Source organism: Cylas formicarius, unplaced genomic scaffold (genome assembly GCF_029955315.1).
Source record: "Cylas formicarius isolate icCylForm1 unplaced genomic scaffold, icCylForm1.1 PGA_scaffold_5__7_contigs__length_24384050, whole genome shotgun sequence".
Taxonomy (NCBI): Eukaryota; Metazoa; Arthropoda; class Insecta; order Coleoptera; family Brentidae; genus Cylas; species Cylas formicarius.
Window position 1 is genome coordinate 22,226,690 of NW_026844341.1, and position 23,070 is coordinate 22,249,759.

At 36.7% G+C, this 23,070-nt stretch overlaps 1 protein-coding gene across 1 annotated transcript in view; it reads left to right on the top strand.

Moving 5' to 3' along the window:
* The window catches only part of LOC132702584 (acetylcholine receptor subunit alpha-like), a 115,420-nt gene that overhangs the window by 83,139 nt on the left and 9,211 nt on the right, over nucleotides 1–23,070 (top strand). Inside the window, exons 7-9 of the mRNA XM_060671329.1 lie at nucleotides 16,046–16,192; nucleotides 16,245–16,400; nucleotides 18,736–19,000. Coding sequence (XP_060527312.1) covers nucleotides 16,046–16,192; nucleotides 16,245–16,400; nucleotides 18,736–19,000 — 568 coding nt within the window. The remainder of the gene's footprint in view (nucleotides 1–16,045; nucleotides 16,193–16,244; nucleotides 16,401–18,735; nucleotides 19,001–23,070) is intronic.

The window sequence follows — 23,070 nt, forward strand, 5'->3', positions numbered from 1 at the left end:
CAGCACTGACAGCATAGATACCCGTTAAGATCGCAAATTATTGCATAAATAAGAAAATATGTCTTTTTCAATAAGAGTTCAACGCTAATTTGAAGATGGGGAAACGCGGGCAAATGTACTTTTTGTCCAAAGAAAACGAAACATTTATGTATTTTAAGAAGGGACGCCATTGTGACATTAAAACAATTCATAGATGATAATAATTGCATAGATAATAATATTTACCACTAGCAATAGGCTCCATACTATAATTTTATTATTTTTCAATCACCAACTTTCGAAAAAATGGTTAAATACACGCTGATGCACTCTGATTAAATAAATACAAATTAATAAACTTTCAACTAGATGGCGCTTAGCAACGCGAATCAAAACAAAAGCTTGTTTATTTATAATAGCCAGGTAACTAGATCACTGAAATGTAACGGATTTAGCTCAAGATTTTTAAGTTGGAGTTTCTGACTTCTGGCCTGTGTGCGTCGAGATGGGTTCTCCATTATCACCAGCCATTGCGAATATATTTGAGAACAAAGCCCTCGACAGCTTTCTTATCTAAAACCAAAATTATAGAAACGCTAGGTGGATGATACTTTTGTTATTTGCCCTCATGGTCAAAAATCCCCACTAGATTTTCTTAGAAATTTAAACCTAACATTGGGTTATTGTGTTTGCAGAAAACCTACGCATTCATACACATCATTATCCGGCCCAAAAATCATCGGTTATCACCTCTCTTGTTTATAGAGCCCTCAAATTATCAGAGCCTGAGCCACTGGACCTCTTAATTTTTTATGTTGGCCTTGCCTGTCTGTGTGGCACCTTACTATATAAGACGGTTTAAGTTATTCCCGAAATCTGCTTGGCAAAAAATTGGTGAAATTGCCGCTAAAATCGTTGTCGGAACTTTCCATAAGGTTCATTTTTAATGGTGGCTTTCCATGTTTACCGCCGAATAACGAATCAGTTTACGCCGTTAACGAATCTCATGCTGCTACGTCAACAAATTCGACCGTTCGATTTCCGACTCGAATCGAACCATTTTCAACCAGCAACGGAGGCCTAATATATTTGCCTAACCCCGTGAGTCGCGGCTGAAAATTATCTGATCTGTTACCGTGGGCGATATATCTGCTAGCGTGTTCGTCGAGAAAGTAAACATTATCACGCATGACCGAACAAATTATCAGATAAATCGTCGGCGTAGTCGCTGAGCGTGTTAAATTTTTAACCTGCGAGCTGACGAATCGCCTGCAGTCATCTAAGGGGCGGTAAAAAATAGTTACTCTCCCATTTTGTAAAAATTGAACTGGGGTGGCTTTACTTCATGAAAATCCATTTAACAAAATGAATAAGAACTAAGAGTTCAGATTTTCACGACATTTGTATCGACAACACCTTGTCTTTATGAAATGTAATATTTACAAACTACGTGCTAGTATATATACTGAAAAATGACAATAAAACCTTAATTCATGTCGTTGTAACAGTATCTTTAGACCAAAATTATTTTGAATTTAATGGACAGACATACATCTCTAAGGAAGGTTTGATTATGGGAAAATATCATACTAGAACATTTTTTAAGTATAAGTTTTCTATGGTGGTTGATGTCTATGCTATAATCGTAAAAAATTCACTATCGAGATTGAACAGGATGACTATTACGATGACACAAAACAAATTAGATTTTTAGATTTAACATTCACACAAGGACACAGTCATACATAACAGCTCAAATCACCCTTATACACACAAAATGGCTGCAAATCCAGACAACAGTAAACTCTATTTATCCGAAACCTAATACAGAACACGAATAATTACATACAGAGGAGAACCCAGTGAAAAAATAGCTATCAGAATTTACAACACAAAACAATTAAGCGAAATGTCCAAGATCTCCAAAATCAGGTGTCTACAGGTTGAAATGAGGATCTTCTCCTAAAATATTGGGTTGTTCGGAAAGTCATTTCGTTTTTTTTTGGAGAACATGAAAGACAGTTTTCGTATAATGAATAAATATTTTATTAAATTATATATTGGCCATTCTGGTCCAACACCTTTTGCCATCTTTCTGGCAGTAACATAATTCCCCTCTCATAAAAGTTTTGGTCCTTGCTGGCAAAAAACTGGTTCAGGTGGTTTTTGACATCTTCATTTGAGGTAAAGGTTTTGCCATCCAAAAAATTTTGCAGGGACCGGAACAAATAGTAGTCGGAAGGCGCCAGATCTGGAGAATATGGTGGATGTTTCCGTACGTCCCATTCAAGCTGTAAAAGTTTTTGGCGAGTGACCAAACTTGTGTAAGGTCTCGCATTATCCTGGTGGAACACTACACCCTTCCTGTTGATTAATTCGGGCCTCTTCTCTTTAAGTGAATCATTCAATTTATCCAGTTGATGACAATAGACTTCTGAATTAATCGTTGTATTGTCCAGCAAAAGCTCAAAAAAAACGATTCCTTCGACATCCCACAAAACGGAGAGCATCACCTTTTTTTGGTGAATGTTGGCTTTTGACACGCTTTGAGCCGGTTCATCTTTTCTGCTCCATAACCTCTTGCGTTTAACATTGTTGTATACAACCCATTTTTCGTCCCCAGTAATAATCCGCTTCAAAAATGGATCATTTTCTTGACGTTTGAGGAGCGAATCACACACGTCAACGCGACGACACAAATTTCGCTCCGTAAGGACATGGGGCACCCACACATCGAGCTTCGAGGTTAAGCCCTTGCCTTTCAAATGGCCATAAACAGTCGAATTCGACAAATTTAATCTCTCACCGATCTCTCGTGTGGTTATTCGCCGATTTGCATCAACTAATGCCTTTATCGCATCTTTGTCAGCTTCGACCGGCCTTCCAGACCGTGGTGCATCTTCGACATCAAAATTGCCGGATCGAAATTTTGCAAACTAGTTCTGGCACTGGCGTACTATTAACACGCCTTCTCCATACACATCCGTCAATTTTTTTCTCGCTTGGACAGCATTTTTACCTTTTCTGAAGTAAAAAAGTAAAATATGACGAAAATGCTGCTTATTGCTCTCCATATTTAAAAGGGCACCAACCAAAAACTACTGCGTACAATTAATAGAACTTTTTCACACACAAGCCTTGCAATATCAGCTCTCAAGACATATAATGGTTATGCGGCTTAAGTGTGAAGTTGGTTTCGAAAAAACGTAATTAATTCCTCTGACGGGAAAAAACAAAATGACTTTCCGAACAACCTTATATATATTGGACATATCTATCTCAAAATCTCAAAATGAATATTGAAATGGAATATTTACCCCTATGGTTCGTTTTGGATAGCATAGTTTTAATATTAATTTAATGTTATTGTTAATTACATATTATATAAATCCCATCAGATACCTCGTTTTACTTCAAAAAGAAGTTTCGGTTCACTCCGGTAATTTTCTACTTGTTAATTTTTTGTGACATTCGAGATTTAGTAAGAGTATTTGATCACTACCTAAATAAATATGAGTATCCGGAACTAAGGACACCAAACCACACACTAAACCACAGTTATCACTAGTATTATGTCGGCAACTGACATAAAACAAAGCGGCGCGCTGTTGTCCAATTTCGAAAAAATATGGCAAAATGCACAACAATACCTTTAACACACACACAAATAAGGTAAATTTACAATTTTGATAAATATTTTCACTAGGTATCATTACAGAACTGAATATTCATGACCATTTTGCCGATCAGATAAGTTAATAAAGTCAATATTATTGATAGATTATAACCAATTATGTTATATTTTACATTTAATAGATTATTTGCGAAATGAAGAAAAAAAATATCTTCATACCAGTAAAATTCGTGTTTCATTTGTAGCGTAAATATGTTCATTTGTTTTTATTTTCTCTACTTAGAATAGTTGGATGTTATATGAATGCATGTCACGAAACAGGGAAATTTGGAAGTTTCCGTTTCTGTTGAGCTCTGAAAAAGGCAACAGGATCAATCAAGAACTTACGCAGGAGGAATCTAGGAGAAAAAAATTATAAAAATTCTTTTTCAATTTAGAACATACGAAAATTAACGCTTAAAAATCTATAACTGATTTAAAAAATTGAAGCTAAAAAAAGAAGCACTTGTTACATTCTTATTAAAAGATGGCAGTACTCTAAATGCCAAAACAAAAACTATTGTTGTAAACTGAGGTTTAGAGGAGGGAATAGAGAATTGCGTTTTTGTAAAGTACGAAACATTTTTTTACCTTCAAAATGATCCACCAAAATTAGCGCTTTGCTAAAACATGTCAAACCTGTCCTCTTAGTGTTCTTTTTTTTTTTTCATTTTCTAATCACTGACGTCCACTACGTCCTATTAAACGGGAAATCTTTGGGCAATAGATGCTATTATCAATAAATTGTCTGGTCCGTTTTGCAACCAGTGTCAGATTGCCGACTAGGGCTGAAAATTAATTAATAAATCCGCCACGAACGTTTCTGTTTAAAATTGATTCCTTCTGCGGCGAAAACTTTTCTAATTTCCCGCGCTTATCGTTTTCCACAACGCGAAATTATTATCTAGACGATCTTTCCCCCGATCAAACTTTTCTATTGGGGGGCGATCTTTAATATGGGGCAGACGGCCCGGACGAGCCCCGTCTCTCGCGAGAAACGCAATTTGGGAAAATAGTCCAAGTCGATATAAACGCCAGGAAATGATATAGAAGTGGGGAAGACGGGCACTTTAAAATGGATTTTATATTGACGGTTTCTAAACGGTTAACCGTCGTAGCGATATGAAATGGTTTACGGTCGATTTTCGCTACAATATACGGGGTGTCTCTGAAAATTAGACGTTTTCTATAGATGCAAAATACTTAAAACTCTAATGACAACTGCTATTCATACTTACAATTAATCACTGGACACACCTCATAAATATGAGCACTAGATATTCAAACCCGGCTGACATAATCACATTTTAGATCTTACCATGCAATGTGCTACAAAAAAATATGCATGCACAAATGAGTGACTTTTTGATCAAAAGTTTTGGTTTTCATGAGAGGTCCATTAATTAAATTAATCAACTCTTCATTTGCCAGGTCACAATAGTGAACCTAGACAGGGCCTACCCCAAGACTCGATCTTGTAACCTCTGTGTACCTCTCCGACTCTCCTTCTATTTTATTTCTTCATAATTACTTTGCTGCTGTATTCTTTTTCATTTTATGCAAGGATTCAAGAGTACCCAAATTCTCCATTCGATGCATCTTCAGCTCACAACGTAAAGCTTAATGCAAATAACTAAGCACCGATGGATACACTACGTTACACAAAACATGTCAGTTTCAATAAATTATCTTAATGATATCCAGCTTATCGTATGCTTATTACGGTGCTTCATTTTTAGGCGATATTTTTTGTGTGCTTTATGTGCAATAGCGGCTGAGCTCATTGAAATATTCATTTTCCTATTTAAATAACACAGAAAAAAAATGTTTTTCGGTTTTCACTTGATTTTTCGACGTGGAGAAAATTGTTTCGGGAAAAGCGCGTGTATAGCTTTTGTAGGGCTTAAAATTTGCTACAAAAATTTAAGTTATAGAGCTGTGAAAATAAATGTTCATTATAATTGATATCAAATCATTTCTAAATTAGGATTTATTGTTTTTACATTGAATAGCAATTAATTATAAACAAAAGAACGCTTTATTTGGGTTATTATATGATTCAAGTTTCTAATTTCCAAAATTATTTTGGAATAAAAAAAAATAAAATTAAATTATTAAAAAAACATTAATTATAATTAAATAATAATTATTTATAGACATTGAGAAACTATTCATCTTTATAATCCAGTGACGACTCTAAAATTTTGTGAACGAATATAAATTTTAATTAATAAATAATGATATGTAGAAGTGTAATTTTTCATGTTACACAGACTCAACAGAAACTCCAAAATAAAATGAAAAATTACACTTCTACATATCATTCTTCTTCTTATAGTGCCGTGACCGCTTAACGATCATTTGGTATCAGGCTGGCCACCATGTTGACAATCATTGTTTTATTAACAGCTGCACGAAACAGTTCGATCGAGGATTTTCCATACCATTGTCTTAGATTTTTCAACCCTGATGTTCTTGTCTTTCCAGGGCCTCTCCTGCTATTCACTTTTCCCTCCATTATGAGGTGCAGTATAGCATACTTCTCAGGGTGACGCATAATATGTCCAAAGTATTCTAGCTTACGCTGCTTGATGGTTAAAATTATCTCCGGATGTTTGTTCATTCGCTCTAGTACTACTGCGTTATTCGCTCTATCCACCCAGCTGATGTTGAGTAGACGACGGTACATCCACATTTCGATCGCCTCTAGACGCTCGATGGTCGCGTCAGTGAGTGTCCATGACTCCATCCCATATAGGAGAACCGGAAGTACGTAACATTTAACCATTTTCATTCGCAGTTTCAATATTATAAAGTTGTTCGGAAAGTCATTTCGTTTTTTCCCGTCAGAGGACTTAATTACGTTTTTTCGAAACCAACTTCACACTTAAGCCGCATAACCATTATATGTCTTGAGAGCTGATATTGCAAGGCTTGTGTGTGAAAAAGTTCTATTAATTCTACGCAGTAGTTTTTGGTTGGTGCCCTTTTAAATATGGAGAGCAATAAGCAGCATTTTCGTCATATTTTACTTTTTTACTTCAGAAAAGGTAAAAATGCTGTCCAAGCGAGAAAAAAATTGACGGGTGTGTATGGAGAAGGCGTGTTAACAGTACGCCAGTGCCAGAACTGATTTGCACAATTTCGATCCGGCAATTTTGATGTCGAAGATGCACCACGGTCTGGAAGGCCGGTCGAAGCTGACAAAGATGCGATAAAGGCATTAGTTGATGCAAATCGGCGAATAACCACACGAGAGATCGGTGAGAGATTAAATTTGTTGAATTCGACTGTTTATGGCCATTTCAAAGGCATGGGCTTAACCTCGAAGCTCGATGTGTGGGTGCCCCATGTCCTTACGGAGCGAAATTTGTGTCGTCGCGTTGACGTTAATGATTCGCTCCTCAAACGTCAAGAAAATGATCCATTTTTGAAGCGGATTATTACTGGGGACGAAAAATGGGTTGTATACAACAATGTTAAACGCAAGAGGTCATGGAGCAGAAAAGATGAACCGGCTCAAAGCGTGTCAAAAGCCAACATTCACCAAAAAAAGGTGATGCTCTCCGTTTGGCGGGATGTCGAAGGAATCGTTTTTTTGGGCTTTTGCCGGACAATACAACGATTAATTCAGAAGTCTATTGTCACCAACTGGACAAATGATTCACTTAAAGAGAAGAGGCCCGAATTAATCAACAGGAAGGGTGTAGTGTTCCACCAGAGCGAGACCTCACACAAGTTTGGTCACTCGCCAAAAACTTTTACAGCTTGAATGGGACGTACTGCAACATCCACCATATTCTCCAGATCTGGCGCCTTCCGACTACTATTTGTTCCGGTCCCTGCAAAATTTTTTGGATGGCAAAACCTTTACCTCAAATGAAGATGTCAAAAACCACCTGAACCAGTTTTTTGCCAGCAAGGACCAAAACTTTTATGAGAGGGGAATTATGTTACTGCCAGAAAGATGGCAAAAGTTGTTGGACCAGAATGGCCAATATATAATTTAATAAAATATTTATTCATTATACGAAAACTGTCTTTCATGTTCCCCAAAAAAAAACGAAATGACTTTCCGAACAACCCAATAGAATATGGTTACAGAGAACTTTTTCCATTTTTACGAATGCTGCTCTTGCTTTTTCTATTCTAATTTTAATTTCATTAGATGGGTTCCATTTATCGTTGATGTTACTGCCCAAGTACGTCAACCTCCCAACTCGTTCCAGAGGTGCACCTTCCACATATATGCCATCATCCTGATGTGAGACATGTTTACTAATGATCATATATTTAGTTTTATTAACATTTAGTTTAAGTCCTCACTGAGCACACGAGTTAGTAATCCGATTCATCAACAATTGCAGATCTTCGTTGGTATTTGCAATGATTAAAATGTCATCGGCGTATCTGATGTTATTAACAGTTTTACCATTTATGATCACTCCTGGCATGTTGTCGCTCATGGCCTCGTCAAAAATTTCTTCAGAATACAGGTTGAACAACAAAGGCGACAGAACGCATCCCTGGCGCACCCCCCTCTTGATCTTTATAACATCGCTGAGATGCGGTCCAATTCTTACTACTGCTTTTTGATTCCAATACAAATTTTGAATAATTCGGACATCTCTGGTATCTAACCCAGCAGAAGTTGAAGCAGTTTATCGTGTTGTACTTTGTCAAAAGCCTTTTCAAAAATCAATACAACATAGATATACATCATAATTCACGTCTCGACATCTCTGAATCAGCAATTGCAGACCAAACAGGGCTTCTCTCGTTCCCAAACCTTTACGAAAGCCCATCTGGGTTTCACCAATTCTTTCTTCTAATTTGCTGTATATTCTACAATGTATTATGCGCAAGAATAGTTTTAAAACATGGCTCATCAGGCTGATAGTCGTTATAATTACTTATCAATTAAAATTTATATTCGTTCACTAAATTTTAGAGTGGTCACTGGATTAGAAACATGAATAGTTTCCAAAAGTCTATAATTTATTTATTTATTTATTTATTTATTACAAAGGTGCCCTAACATGAAGAACTAACTTCACAATTTACAAGGACACACTAACAATTATACCATTATTTAATTAACAAAGTAAAACTTATAAGTAAGTACCTACCTATATCTACGATAAGCAGAAGATAAAAATAATAATAATAATAATAACAATCAAACTTACCAAACTAAACCAAAACTAACACTGTATATTAAGTGCGTGAATTACAAAAAACAAATGTGAAAAAATAAGGAAAACAAATCAAAAATTAAAATTAATTAAAAATTAAAATAAATTTATAGAAAAACCCTAATTGCCTGATTTCGAAACGAATTAAGTGATAACGCAAAGATGTCAATGTGCGAAAAATAATTATTGTAATGTCTATGTAAAAGAGATATTGGGGAATTGTTACCTAAGTTTGTATTAAATCTAGGCACGTAAAATAATGAAGGAGTTCTTGTTATAACGACTCTGGCATTGAAGGATAGTTTTTAACAGATAACTTCAGTATATGGTAGAAATTAAGACTAGCTTCATACGAATGAGTTAGTAAGTTACGGTTAAATCTAAAATTTAAATGGAAAACAAACTTTTTTTGTATTCTCTCGATTCTGTCTATATATTTATGATACTGAGGACTCCATATCACACCGCCATAGTCAAGGTGAGATCGAACGTAGGAATTGTATAGAATAATAAGCGATTTGTGATCCTGAAATTCCTTGCTAACTCTTAATATAAAGCCTAAATTTTTATAAGCTTTTTTTACTATATTCTCAATGTGGATATCAAAACTTAATTTTACATCTATAGTTATTCCAAGATCCCTAATCTGCTCTACTTTTTTTATTTTTACACCATTGAATGTGTAGTCAAAGTTTATATCATTTATCCGCCTGCTGAACTTAAGACAGTAACATTTATCAATATTTAAAAATAGACGATTTTTACACAGTATTCATAAAAACGATCAAGATCTTCTTGAAACTTATGACAGTCGTTAAGGCTTTTCACGGACGCGTATGATTTCTGATCATCTGCGTATGATGCTGATTTAGCAAAAAGAAAACATTTACTGACATCTGCGTTAAACAGTGAAAATAACAATGGTCCCAAATGGGACCCTTGAGGAATTCCAGATGTGATGCGGGTCGTTTGGGATTTTGCAGAATTCAATTCTACAAACTGAGTCCGAGGACTGATGTAGGATTGAAGAATTTTATAAAGACAACCGTGTACACCGAAATTTTTTAATTTGATCAACATTGTTGGGTGAATTGAATTGAATAATTAATTATTATTCAATTATAAGTACTGTTTTTTTAATAATTGACTTTTAATTTTCTCTATTTCCAAATTAATTTTGGAAATTAGAAACTTTAATCATACAATAAACCAAATAAAACGTTATTTTGTTTATAATTAGTTGCTATTTAATGTAAAAATCATAAATCCTAATTTAGAAATGATTTGATATCAATTATAATGAACACTTATATTCACAGCTCTATAACTTCAAAGCTGTTGTATTGTATTTTATGCTCTACTAAAGCTACACACGCGTTTTTCCCAAAAAAAAATTTCTTCTCGTCGAAAAATCAAGTGAAAAGCGAAAACAATTTTTTTTCTATGGTATTTAAATAGGAAAATGAATTTTTGAATAAGCTAAGCCGCTATTGCACTTAAAGTATCAGATTTTCGGGTAGCACAGAGAAAAAAAAATATCGCCTAAAAATGGAGCACCCTAATGCTTTTCCAGTTCATGACCTGGCCCACTTATTATTAATAATAATTGTTTGGATTGATCTTTATAAGTTTTGTTTTTTGTTTTTAATATTTCAGCGTTCGAAATCAATTGACCATTTGCAATAAAAAAATAATTTATCGTATTTTTTTGCGTTTCTTAAATAGTTCCTTTGAATGAAGTTTTTGAGGCATCTAAAAGGGACAAAGATGTAGAAAAATATATATTTTCTAATGGAATTCAATTGTTAATAAAATAATAAAAATCTGCCAAAGTGGGTAGAAAATAATTTAATTAATTGGAATATTCAAAAGCACGAATGTTGAGGGGTAATAACCAAACGCATGCCTTGATTTTATTAGTGTTTGTTGGAATTTTTCGTCTAAAGTCTAGAGTAGCGAGAAGTTAATTTTCTGAATTTAAGTTCTCTATTTATAAAAATCGACCCTTTTTTCACGGATTTCATTCGTTCTTACATTGACGGAATAATTAACGGGGTAGAATAATTGAAAATTATAAATGAGTTTGTCTTTCCATTAATTTATTAATAGACAACTTTAGCCGTTAAGAAATAGACAATATCAATGAGACTCTTCTGTCTCTACGTGTTATCCCAAAAGACGAAATCATTTCAAACGTCGAGTCTATCGTGAAGCAAATCAAATCAAAACCTCCTAAATCCAACATTGCAAAGCCTGAACGCATTGCCCTAAAATCTCTATAATCTAATCCCGATATCGTAATCCTAATTCATTCCCAAAGATTCACAAATCAGGGAATTACAGGGAAAACTGATAGATAGCATGACATGAGATACACAAGATATTCTGGTTAGTTTCGACCTACATTCCCTCTTCACTAAAGTTCCTATTCTTGCAATTCTCAACATCATTTCATATATATTAAAATCCAAGAATTTGGAACCAAACCTTTTTTTTCATCTTAAGTGAAAAATTGCTTTTGAGGAACATATTTTTCTTATAACAGACAAATTTTTGATCAAACGTCGGGAACAGCTATGGGTTCTCCACTATCACCAGTCATGGGGAATATATCTATGAGGAGAAAGCTCTCGACACCTTACATCTAAAAGCAAAATTATGGAAATGCTACGTCGATGATGCTTTTGTTATTTGGGCTCATGGTCAAGAATCCCTAATATATTTTCATTGACATTCGATCCCTATACACCCTAACATAAGTTTTACCATTGAATTAGGAACTAATAACAACCTCCCATTCATAGAAAATTAGGGTCATTGTGTTTACAGCACACAGACAGATACCAATCTCAACCGCGACTCAGGGCCGTACCTGTCACCAATCATTACTAAATCAATATATAAGCAGGTACAGAGTAAAATGCGAGGAGGTTTCCTTCAAGCCAACAAAAACTTGTAATTACACGTTACCAATAATTGTTTACCAATGTTTGTACGTAAAACTCTTGTTTTCCGTTTTTCGTTTAATCGCCCCGATTAGGGAGTTAACCGAATGTTAATGGCGATAAAATTGTAGTCGCAACACGCCACCCCGTCATACCTCCGGCCCGTTTACACGCGATTTTATCGAGTATTCGCATAAAATTACCCGTAAACTGTCAGTTCGCAAATTCCTCACGAATTTCCTCGTCGGCAGTCGTATTTATAAACCAAGATAAAAGAGATCTCACATTTCTCGATTCCCGATTCCCTATCGCGATATTAATAATAATAATAATAAAATTGCTCTGACCCTAAAGACGGGCGAACCACCAGAACTAACAAGATTGTTTTCGAAAAATCGTCGGTGAGCGTCAGCTAATTATTTTAAAAAGAAGGCGCTTCGCGGATTCTTGTCCTAGAGGGACGCGTTGTTTATCTATCATGCTCCTGCGGACCACTATGGAACATTCGCAAAATCGATGTAATTTGATTGTGAATACACCCTGTATAAAGTGTCCTTCACATCTCGTCGAACTTCAAAGATACGGCACACTTCGGTAAATATTAAAATTTGTACGAAACCTTAAACTTTCTCTCGGCACAGTTTACGATAATGTTCATATCAAGTTATCACATTTTTAAAAGTTTTTCATGTATCGCCAATAATTCACCCACAAAAGCGGAAACTTCTATTATCTATTAGAATTTTTTGCCCACAAACGACGCACCCTGTATATAATTGCAACAACGTTCGAAATAGAGGGATATAGCCCTGGATCTCCTTAGTTTCCTGGTATCCGAATTTTTCAAAAAACTGCTTGTTTTCTGAAACTATGCAATGGTGATTTTCACTTGAATTTTTTCAAATATTTCGAACAGCGTATGTGAGAGTCTAAATACGGGTCCATATTTCCACTTCGCTCCCAAGTCTGAAGTCGGTAGCTGCAAATTTGGAGCACTTATTATGTTTTTTAATATTGCACGGAATATCGTGAACACCCTGTACAACACTTAAAAACCGTAAATACAAAAGTTTAAGCTGGCTATATGGGCTATATTGTCATGTAAAAGAAACTGACATCTAAGACACAGATTTGAAATTAAAAAAAACAGTCGAAAATCGCGAAAAAAGATGGATACCGGCATCGGATCAGGGCCATTTTTTGTGCCTCGTGGAGGGTTAAAAAGTTATTCAGGAAAAACCAAAAGACGAGAACGGAGAACGGATAGACAAAAAAATATTCTGTACCAAAAGATTTCTGTACCAACGGCGATCCCGTAGGACTTTTTTTATACTTTCGAAAAATTTTTTAATACGCTAAGCAAACGGTTGGAAACACTCATCAGAAATAGCCTCCAGAAGGAACTAAAGGGAATTGGGTGGTCTACATCCCCGACAATACGGATTTACAAAATTCAAGTCCACGCTGCAAGCCCAAGAAAATATCATCGAAACAGCGAAGGAGTACGAAAACAAGTGGTGCCTTCTCAATTGATGATAAGAATGCATTGAAATCGGCCAACCACGGACTAATCATCCAAGAACCAAAAAAAAGAGAACATGAAAATATCTTGTGAACATCATACTAAGCTATCTCAAAAACAGAAAAATACTTATCGATACAAATGAAATCATGGATGACGAGGCCGGGATTCCGCAGGGTTCTGTCTTGGGGCCGACGTTGTGGAACGTCTTATATGACGGCGTATTAAACTTAGAACTAACAAGGGATGCACAAACTCATCCTAGCACCAGACAAGATAGAGGCAGTCATTTTGGGCTGGAAGACGTAAGCGAGATCACATAGCCATCAACTTGGAAGGAGCGAGAGTGATCCCTTCCAAAACAGTGAAACACTTAGGCATAACCAGGCAGAGGAGGTTTCAGAAAACATATTGACTGTGTAACTGCGAAAGCAGAAGCAAAAATATCGAGCTTACCCAGAATTGTGCGTAACGTAAGGGGACCCAAGAGCGAAAAAAGCAGTACTGTGCAGTGCTATGCACAACATTATTCTGTATGGTACTCCGGTCTGGAGTGAAGAAATACAAATACACTACAGGTCGTTGCAGGAGTACGGAGACCAACAAAACAAAACAAAAAAAGGCTACGGCACGTGAAAATGCACTGGACAACAAAGGTCGCAAAACGAGACTCTAAAGTCCCAATGGACCGAACCTGAAAATGTGACTAGATTACAAACATCGTAGTACAGATTACTACTTACCACAAGCTCTAAGAGCGCAAGGAGTTTTCGGTAAAAGCTTTGGTAAAGACCACACGGACCGCTGCATATCCTACTCCGAGGTTGATACCGCCCAACACAGCTGTGCGCTAGATCCAAATTTCCAAAGATGGTGGAAAGCGCAAAAACAAAAAAGGCACTATCAAGGAGGTTTTAGTGGGTATTCCGAAACTTCGGAGAGTCTCACACTACCACAACGCAAATCACCATGCGCGTGGTATGCATTTCCTCCTCAAATTCCTCCAAATTACAAATTATACATGGCAGATGCGTCGTAGCCAACTACGCTTCGCTCCGCGTTGTAATTTTTATTTGCTTCCATTATGCGCAGATCGATCCCTTTAGCATGTAAGATGTGATTTACAGTTTTAATTGTCATATACGTAAACTTCCAAATATTTTCCTTATTTTCAAAATATTCTAAAATTGGTTTTGAATACAGGGGCTTAAATATAAAAGGGGAATTTCCATTTGAAGGAGTCCAATTTAGGCCACCCTAAACTAAACGATATCAGTGAGTCGCGTTTTATAATTTATCTTCATTCTGGCGCGATTGCCTCGGATATCATGAACGCGCCAGCGTTAATTGCGATTCCAAATTCCAATTAAGTGCATTCCAAATGAGACACCCGCACACATACATGCAGACGCGCCCTCACACGTATTAACCGAAGAAGCTACGAACCGCGAAAACTAGACAGAGATAAGTTTCGCGTCGGATCGGAAAGCGAATTAAAACGAAATTGTCACCATGAAATGAAACTAATCGGTTTGAACGGATTACTTCAACCTACGTCTTGTGTCAAAATTTCCGTCACTACTTTTATAGCAATCCCAGTTTCCTATCTCGGTGGAGCGCCAATCAATATTAAAAATTTATATATTTACATTGACACCAAATCTGGTACTTTTATAAAACCCAAGAAATTGGTGGAAACAGGTGAAAATGACGCTCATATGAAAATGTCAACTTTAAACGTCAGGCGCCCCTAGCGGTAATTTTAAAAAGCTCGGTTTACGAGAGAAATTTCTGATCTAATCTGTCAACATTCAGATGTCTTCTTCCTTTTAAACTACGTCCTTTAACCTGTCGATGGTGAAGATTATTAGATTTTTTAACATGGTAGAGTCAAGCGCTCTTTCGTTAAATTATCACCAGTGCTTTCTCCGAAAAACCAACATCCAACACCAACTATATTGATAGGAAAAGTATTCCTCAGGCAACCCACCCAAAACCTTGAAAATTAACAACAAATCACGTTGCCTATTATTTCCGCTTTGTCCTTTCTCAAGTCATTGGCAACCATGTATCGCAATATCATCTTCAAGAATGTTTTTATACATAAAGACCTCTGTACGCAAATCGTACGTCTACTCCTTTTCATACTCATCATACATTCTGTGAAGTCACACCATACTTAATATACGCCAATATACGTGATAACTATTTATCCTATTTGTAGTCACAATAGTAAAGAATGGCTCTCTGATTTTGTAAAATACTCTAGAACTTCGCTAAGAACTTGCTCAGAAGTAGTGTCTTCTCCGAAAATTGTAGGTATTTTCGATATACATGCAACAATAAACCGGTCTATTGAGAAGACGAATTTGTATACTTCACCCAGAAATATAGTGCTTTTACTACCGACGTGATTAACCTTGTCTACTGTTTATTACTCCTTAATCAAATTTAAAATGGTCCTTTTACGTTTCAAATAAAAATTTCAAGTTTCTACAAATATTCGTTACGGTCCATCTCAGGCATGACCTACGTAATCAGAATAGACATTTATTGGGATGGGTTTTACCACGGTCCTGCGAAGATCTGCGGTTAATGTACTGTAAATTACTTAAAACGCTAAAGCAATAAATGTACTATATTTTTGGTCGTATTATACCTGACTTGACTCCGTATTGTAATCAAATTAAATACGTGTTCAATAGTACAACACTTCCAATTCAATTTCCAGCATATGCGTCACCGTGGTGGTGCTCAACGTTCACTTTCGCTCGCCTCAAACCCACAAGATGTCGCCGTGGGTGAAACGGGTCTTCATAAACTTCCTCCCGCGGATACTGGTGATGAAACGCCCTCAATACTGCTTCGAAACCAACACGTGAGCGTTCAAAACAATACTAATTGCATTCGCCGACTCCGGATCGTTCCAGGAAATTTCTGGCGAATCGGTTTCTGACTACCAGCGCTGCCAACATCTCGACGTCGTGCATCTACCCCTACCACACCACCGTGCGGAGGACCGACGTCAGCCCAAAGAGGAGGTTCGCATCAAGCAGAACGCCTTCCAAAGAAGAAATGGCGCCGAGGTAATTTTTCTCGGTTATACTATTAATAGCGAAACCTACCTCAACTGATACCACTGATCTATACTGGTATACAAATAATGGCACATTTTTATTAAGATCTAAATCTGATTTGAGGATAGCGTTTTCTTAAAGATTTATTTCACTTTGTGTAAGACTGTAAGACCGTAGTATCACGGCAAAAGTTTCTCAGTGGTCCTATTAGGTGCCTTAGGTCTGCATTGTTATTATAGTTCATTTGGATATTTCTCAAAAATCTTTATTTCAGTTAGTTAGTTTTATCTTTGAACTTGCATAGATTTTGTTCAAGTACAAGTTTTCTTTTAAGTAATGAAAATGGAACAATATATTGGGTGATATGAATAAAATGTAGTATGATCTGTTCATAGATATAAGAAAGTGACCAATTGCTTTTGAATGGGATTATCCAAGGGTGGTCATTCACATACAATGATTATTATCTAAAGTTTCAGGTAAAATTGTGGTCCGTAATAGAAAACAATTTCATACCTACCTGTGTTTAATATTCTTTGGTTTTTTAAAGGCTTCCTTCCACGTTACCACTGTATATTTAATCCCATTGAACATGTTTGGCAACAAACTGAAATCTGCCATTCGTCGTAATAATGTTTTTCCCCGTGTTAAATCCAATGTCCTCAAACTTATAGAAACCGAAGTTCAATTTGAAATAGCCTTTCTCATATTGCTAGTAAACTTTGTTGATCCCTGTTCGAAAGATAATGCATTTACCACCAGCGCCTTTATCTTTTCTTCTTATTTTTTTTAAAGCAAAATGCACGTAAATATATGCCGCAGCAGCTGCTTCTATATCGTAGTGTTTACTTCCCGACGTCAAAAACAAACTGAAATTAAAATCGGCTCCCCAAAATATACTCTAAACATTGTAAGAGGTTCGGTTACCCGCCTGGACCCGGCTTTATAGGACACTCACCATGAAAAACCCTGTATATTCCAATTTAGTCAGATTTGTGACGCCCTGTATAGCAAGCATCCCGTATACGTAAGCTTATTGAGCGGAAAATCCACCGAAACGGCCGAGAGACGATAAGTTTGTTGTAATCGCTGCTGTATATCGAGGATCAAAGGGTTTGCCAACGTCTGGGGTGGCGAAAACGCTGAAAGCATCGCTTCGAGTATTTCTTTTTCCGGGTGTGTCGGTGCATTTTCCGTGGGAAAATGCAATACGCGTCGCCACGCTATTCACTTCTGCGGCATTATCGATAAACGAAATAACTTTTACGACGGCTGACGGTACAGTCAAATAAACGTCGACGTAAACGGGTAAATAAAACATCGGCACATATAACTGTAAGGGCACTAAAACCGTACATTAAACATTAAACCGGAAGTACGTCTGTTACTGTTCTCCCGAGGGAGGCTTGCCGGTAGGTTTCCTGGCAAATTTCCCAACTTCGCGGAGGGCTGTCAGTGGGAGAGCGAAAGAGGCCGAAAGTTGGGGCAAAACGGCGAAGTTATGAGAACGGGGAGCTCTTCTGGAAGTTGTTTACCGTATTAGACGACGACGTCTGGGTATCGGGTGTGGACGTCGAACCGCGGGGATCGATACGAGCTGTCCGCACGTTTTTCACCAAATTGGAAAAGCCCAAATCTCCTTGGCCGACTTCATCAAAAATAAAAAAATAAATAAAAAGAAAATAATAACAAGAAAGGAAGGAATGCGGTTTTTTCGGCACACAAAAAAACTTATAAATTCTGCGATATATTCAGGATACTCTGTACTCGTGTAAATTATTTTTATTTTTTATTTTATTTTTTATTTTTATTTAAGTACGCGAAATAGGTAACACCTTTTTATTTTCTTAAAAGAATTCTTTCAGAACTTTTACAGCTTTTAATTATATTTAATAAATTTAACTCTTTTAAGTGACTACCCATTAAAGTCACTTATTTTTGCAATTAAATAAACCAGACTCCTAACTAAAAGAGATTTTCCATTATCTACTTTGACATGGACTTTTCCAGTACATCGTTATAGGGGTCGGTGGGGCAAAGTGGAATTCCTCTTTTTGCTCGAGCTTAAGCTTTTGTCCACTCCACTATAAAAATGAATGCATTCCCCTCTCTCTTCGCTCCCGCTTCCTTTTTCCTTTTCCTTAGTTTCAGTAAGGATTTAACAGTTTTACAGTTTGTTTTGTCAACGGGCAGCGGGCGGATAAAGGTCGTTTATAATTATTTCAACCACAAACATGATAACACGGGCGCGCTCCGGTAGCCATTTTGTGGCTTCGAGACGTTTATTCCCGCACGCATGTTGAAACAAACGCAAATTGACGACGTGGCAACGTTGGTTTTTCAGTTTGGCAGACGGCGGCGGCCCGTTCGGCAGTACCTGCCAGATTCACGGGCCGACGGTCGTCCCGTCGGCGACGCCCGCAGCGTCGGAGGACCTGACGACGTCGACTACGGCGGGGGCGGCTACCGACGACGACGGCCTGAAAAGTCCGGTGCTGATGCGGAACCCCGCTTTCTCGCATTTCCGGTGCCCGCCGGAAATACACAAATCCTGTTTCTGCGTCCGATTCATCGCCGAACACACGAAAATGGTCGAAGATTCGACGAAAGTAAGTGCGACATTTTTTTCATTTTTTTTTATACAGCATGGTCGTAAATTGAAGAAACCAGCTAGGCCGGCACTAGGCCGAAACAATTGGATTACCTCCCCATCGCTCCACTGAGTTAATATAAACCCCATACATTATACTTATAACATGAAAATAAGGGACCTTGGAATGTAACTCGAAATTAAATTGACTTTCACACACCATGTTTCGTCTATTGTGTTTAAATCACTTCAGATTTTCGGCTTTATTAAGCGTTGTACAGTGAACTTCCAGAGTATTCCGTCTCTCAGATTGCTGTTCTGCTCCCTCGTGCGTCCACACCTGGATTATTGTTCCTGTGTGTGGTTACCTCTGTATAACTTCCACATGCAGGCCATAGAAAGAGTGCAGCATAGGTTCCTGCAGTATATAACACTCGAAATTGGAAATCTTTTTTCAACTTAAACTCTGCAGATTCGTCGCATGCAGTAATCTTACCATTTTTTATAATCTACTGCACTCAAATTCGCATGGACCTGAGTTGTTATGTAAGATCGAGCGTTCCTCTCTTTTTACTGTTATGTCGACTCCTATATTAATATTTTGGAAAACCAACGTTTGTCATAATAGGATTGGGTATTTATCTATCTATTTCATTCTATTTTATTTTATTTTGTTTTTTACTATTTTGTTTATGTGAATTCACAAGAAAAAATAAAATAGATACATAAATATAACAATACTTCGAAAAAGAAAAATTCTTCTTCTTTCGCACAATTTTTTCTTCTTCTTTTTCATTTCTAATCTTCTTAGACTTGTTTTGGGTTTGGGTTTCACTTGACTTGCAGCTTTTCCTTCCTGTGATGATATAGAAGTGGTAGTTTATTTTTAAACTTAAAACCGATAAGGCAGATGTTGATCGAAGGACGTCACTTTCATTTAGTCTTACTGAATGGAATGGGATTAGCTCTGGCAGCAAAGGGCTAAGAAAGCCTCTCTCTGTCACTGCCGGAGAGAGGAAATTAAAGGTTTCATTAGGTAGGAGGCATTGATTAACCATATTTTCAATTTGGTATCAGAAGAACCTCTTGAAATGTTCTTTTCTGTCTACGAAGAATCAAATTGTGGACATGCTCCAAAATCTTATTTTGTTGTACATTTGAGTTCAAGGTCTAACTCCATACACCAGTTTAAGATAGGAGTTTCCAATTTTTTGAATACGGCAAGGCATGAATGCGATGCTCCCTCCTCCTCCTAAGTGCCGTCTCTGCTGAGGTTGGCGACCATTGTGGCATACATTTCTCTGTTCTGGGCTTGATGTATGAGGGCATTTCCATCTGTGTGGGTCCAGTCCCGGATATTTCTCAGCCATGATTTCTTCTTTCGGCCTATGTTCCGTCTACCCTCTATCTTCCCTTCCAATATCAGCTGAAGCTGTTCGTGCTCTTGGTGGCGCATGATGTGTCCGAGGTAAGCGGTTTTACGTATTTTAAGGAGCGTGTACGATGCGATGTGTATGCGATGCTACAATGCTTAAACTATGATAATACTTAAGTATCGGAAAGACTAGATCCTAAACTTTTACAACTGCTACAAAAAGCCGAAACAGAGTAGTACTTTTTGTCATTTAAAATGGATTTTACAAGATAGTTCACTAATTTCACGATTTATCATCTCAATGGTAAGTAAAACCAAGGCAGTAATTTTGTTATTTATTTATTGTTTTGATGTCAAAATATTGTAAATATTGAGAAATGCTTTTATTTGCTTGTCCATTCTTTTTTCCAGAATATTAGAGAGAATTAGAGAGTATAAGGCAGAATACTAACAGAATCCAAAGAATTAAACTTAACAGACCTATTTCACTCCGCCCCTCTCTAGAAATGGACTTTTTGAAATTTCGTTTGCAAATATTTCATTTCTTTCCTAACTGCCGTCATTGCGTAGTTCCTAATAAGTAATTATAATGGATTGTTTGAATTTTTTCTTTCGTTGTTTATATAATAGTTTTATATTATCAGCTATGTGCTACACTTACAGTAGTTATTCTGTTGGGAAAACTTTTTGAAGGGTGCATTCTTGACAAATACAAACAGTACAGAGTCACTGAAAAGTGCAATTTTTTTCACTCTCACTCTGAAGGTCTTCTTCAAAGTTCTCTAGATTAAGCCCTTTTATTAGCCTGTATATGAAACTTTTGTGAATGGAGTTAATGACAACTGTGAGAATGAATCAGAATTAGAATTTGAATAAAACTGTAATTATTTTGTATATGTATTTAGTGTCATCGTATTTTCTGTTAGTAGTAGATTAAAAGCTCCTTCTACACTGGATGTTCGCCTATTGCCGACATCTGTCTAGGATTTTTTCTATTTTGATCGCAGACCGACACATATACCACGACTTGATATCACAAACTGGTCCCAACTTGAACTTTGACCGATTCCAAAAAAAAAGAAAAGAAAAGAAAACGATCACATCCCTCGCTTCCGTTGCGACCCATTCAGGCCCATCCGACCTCCTGAATAAGGAAAACAGATGAACCGTGCGACACAAATATACACAAACAAGCACAAGGCTCACCATCTAATATTGCAAATTACCAATTACATCAGACCGGTATAATACGACCAAAAATGTAGTGCGTTTATTGCTTTGAAGTACTTTACAGTACGTTAACAGCAGACCTTCGCTGGACCGTGGTAAAACCCATCCCAACAGATGTTTATTCTGCCATGGACCATAACAAATATTTGTAGAAACTTGAATTTTTTATTTGAAACGCGTTTATTTTAACATCGGGTGATATGTATCGTTCTCAAAGAGTTTAATCTAAATTGCAATATGATCGTATATATTACGGAGGTGTTTGATTATGATCCTTCAAGTAAGTACGTATTTATGTACCTGATTCTAGACCTTTGACCCTGCCAGGCCGTTTTCACTGGATAGTTTAAAAATTGAACTGAGGTGGCTTTTACTTGATGAAAATCCATTTATCAAAATAAACAAGAACTAAAAGTTCAGATTTTCACGAAATTATATATTATGTACCTGATACTAGACCTTTGACCCTGCCAGGCCGTTTTCACTGGATAGTTTAAAAATTGAACTGAGGTGGCTTTTACTTGATGAAAATCCATTTATCAAAATAAACAAGAACTAAAAGTTCAGATTTTCACGAAATTATATATTATGACGTGACAATTGTTTCGACAACACCGTGTCTTTATCTTCTTCTTCTTCGATTTATAAAGAACAAAAGACGCGGTAAATAAAAATACAGATAAATGTTTATTAGTGTTTTTCAATTAAACATTTTTTGAAGGAGTTGATCATTGAACTAGGAGACGACAGTAGCGATAGTGACGATTTTTTAAGTGACTTACTTTATTATTATTATATTTAATGTTTTGTATATTAATAATGATTCTATACATGAATGAAATGAAATAGATCGTAATAAATTGTACTAATTTTTTTATGTACATGTTTCAAGAATTGCTCAGCGAAAAAGATTGAAAACATACTTATAACCCGCTTGTGAGTTTAGGTTAATAAATTCCTAGGACGGTCCTGGAATGCTTACGAGTAAGGGTCTGCTAGGCAGGATCTTCTATAAGGGGCTGAGGTTTTGGAGTAATGAACAGTAGGCAAAGTTGTAAAAGCACTATATTTCTGGTCAAAGTATAACAACAATTTTAAGCTGAATAAAACGGATTCTCAGTTTTAGAATACGGACCGGTCGGGTGTTTTATTGCCGTCGGTAGTAGGTTAATTCGATAGTCAAAAGCCAAGACGATATACGTACTCCCATACAATTTACAATTTAGTTTAATAAGTTGGCGTCTAGACGACTGGAAAAATTTTCCACGCGGCGGTAGCAGCAGTTTTTTTTTAATTAATATTACGCAACCGTATGACTTGCGAACAATCACTACGGAACAAACGCGGCCCATTCACCGACCTATAAATACCCAGGCGGATACCTGGTGAACGGTTTCAGTGGTCGTAAGAGTACGATGTTTCGACGGCAAATGAACTCGTCGATTTGTATATTTTTCGCGTTCGCAGTGCTGATGGTGTGGTCG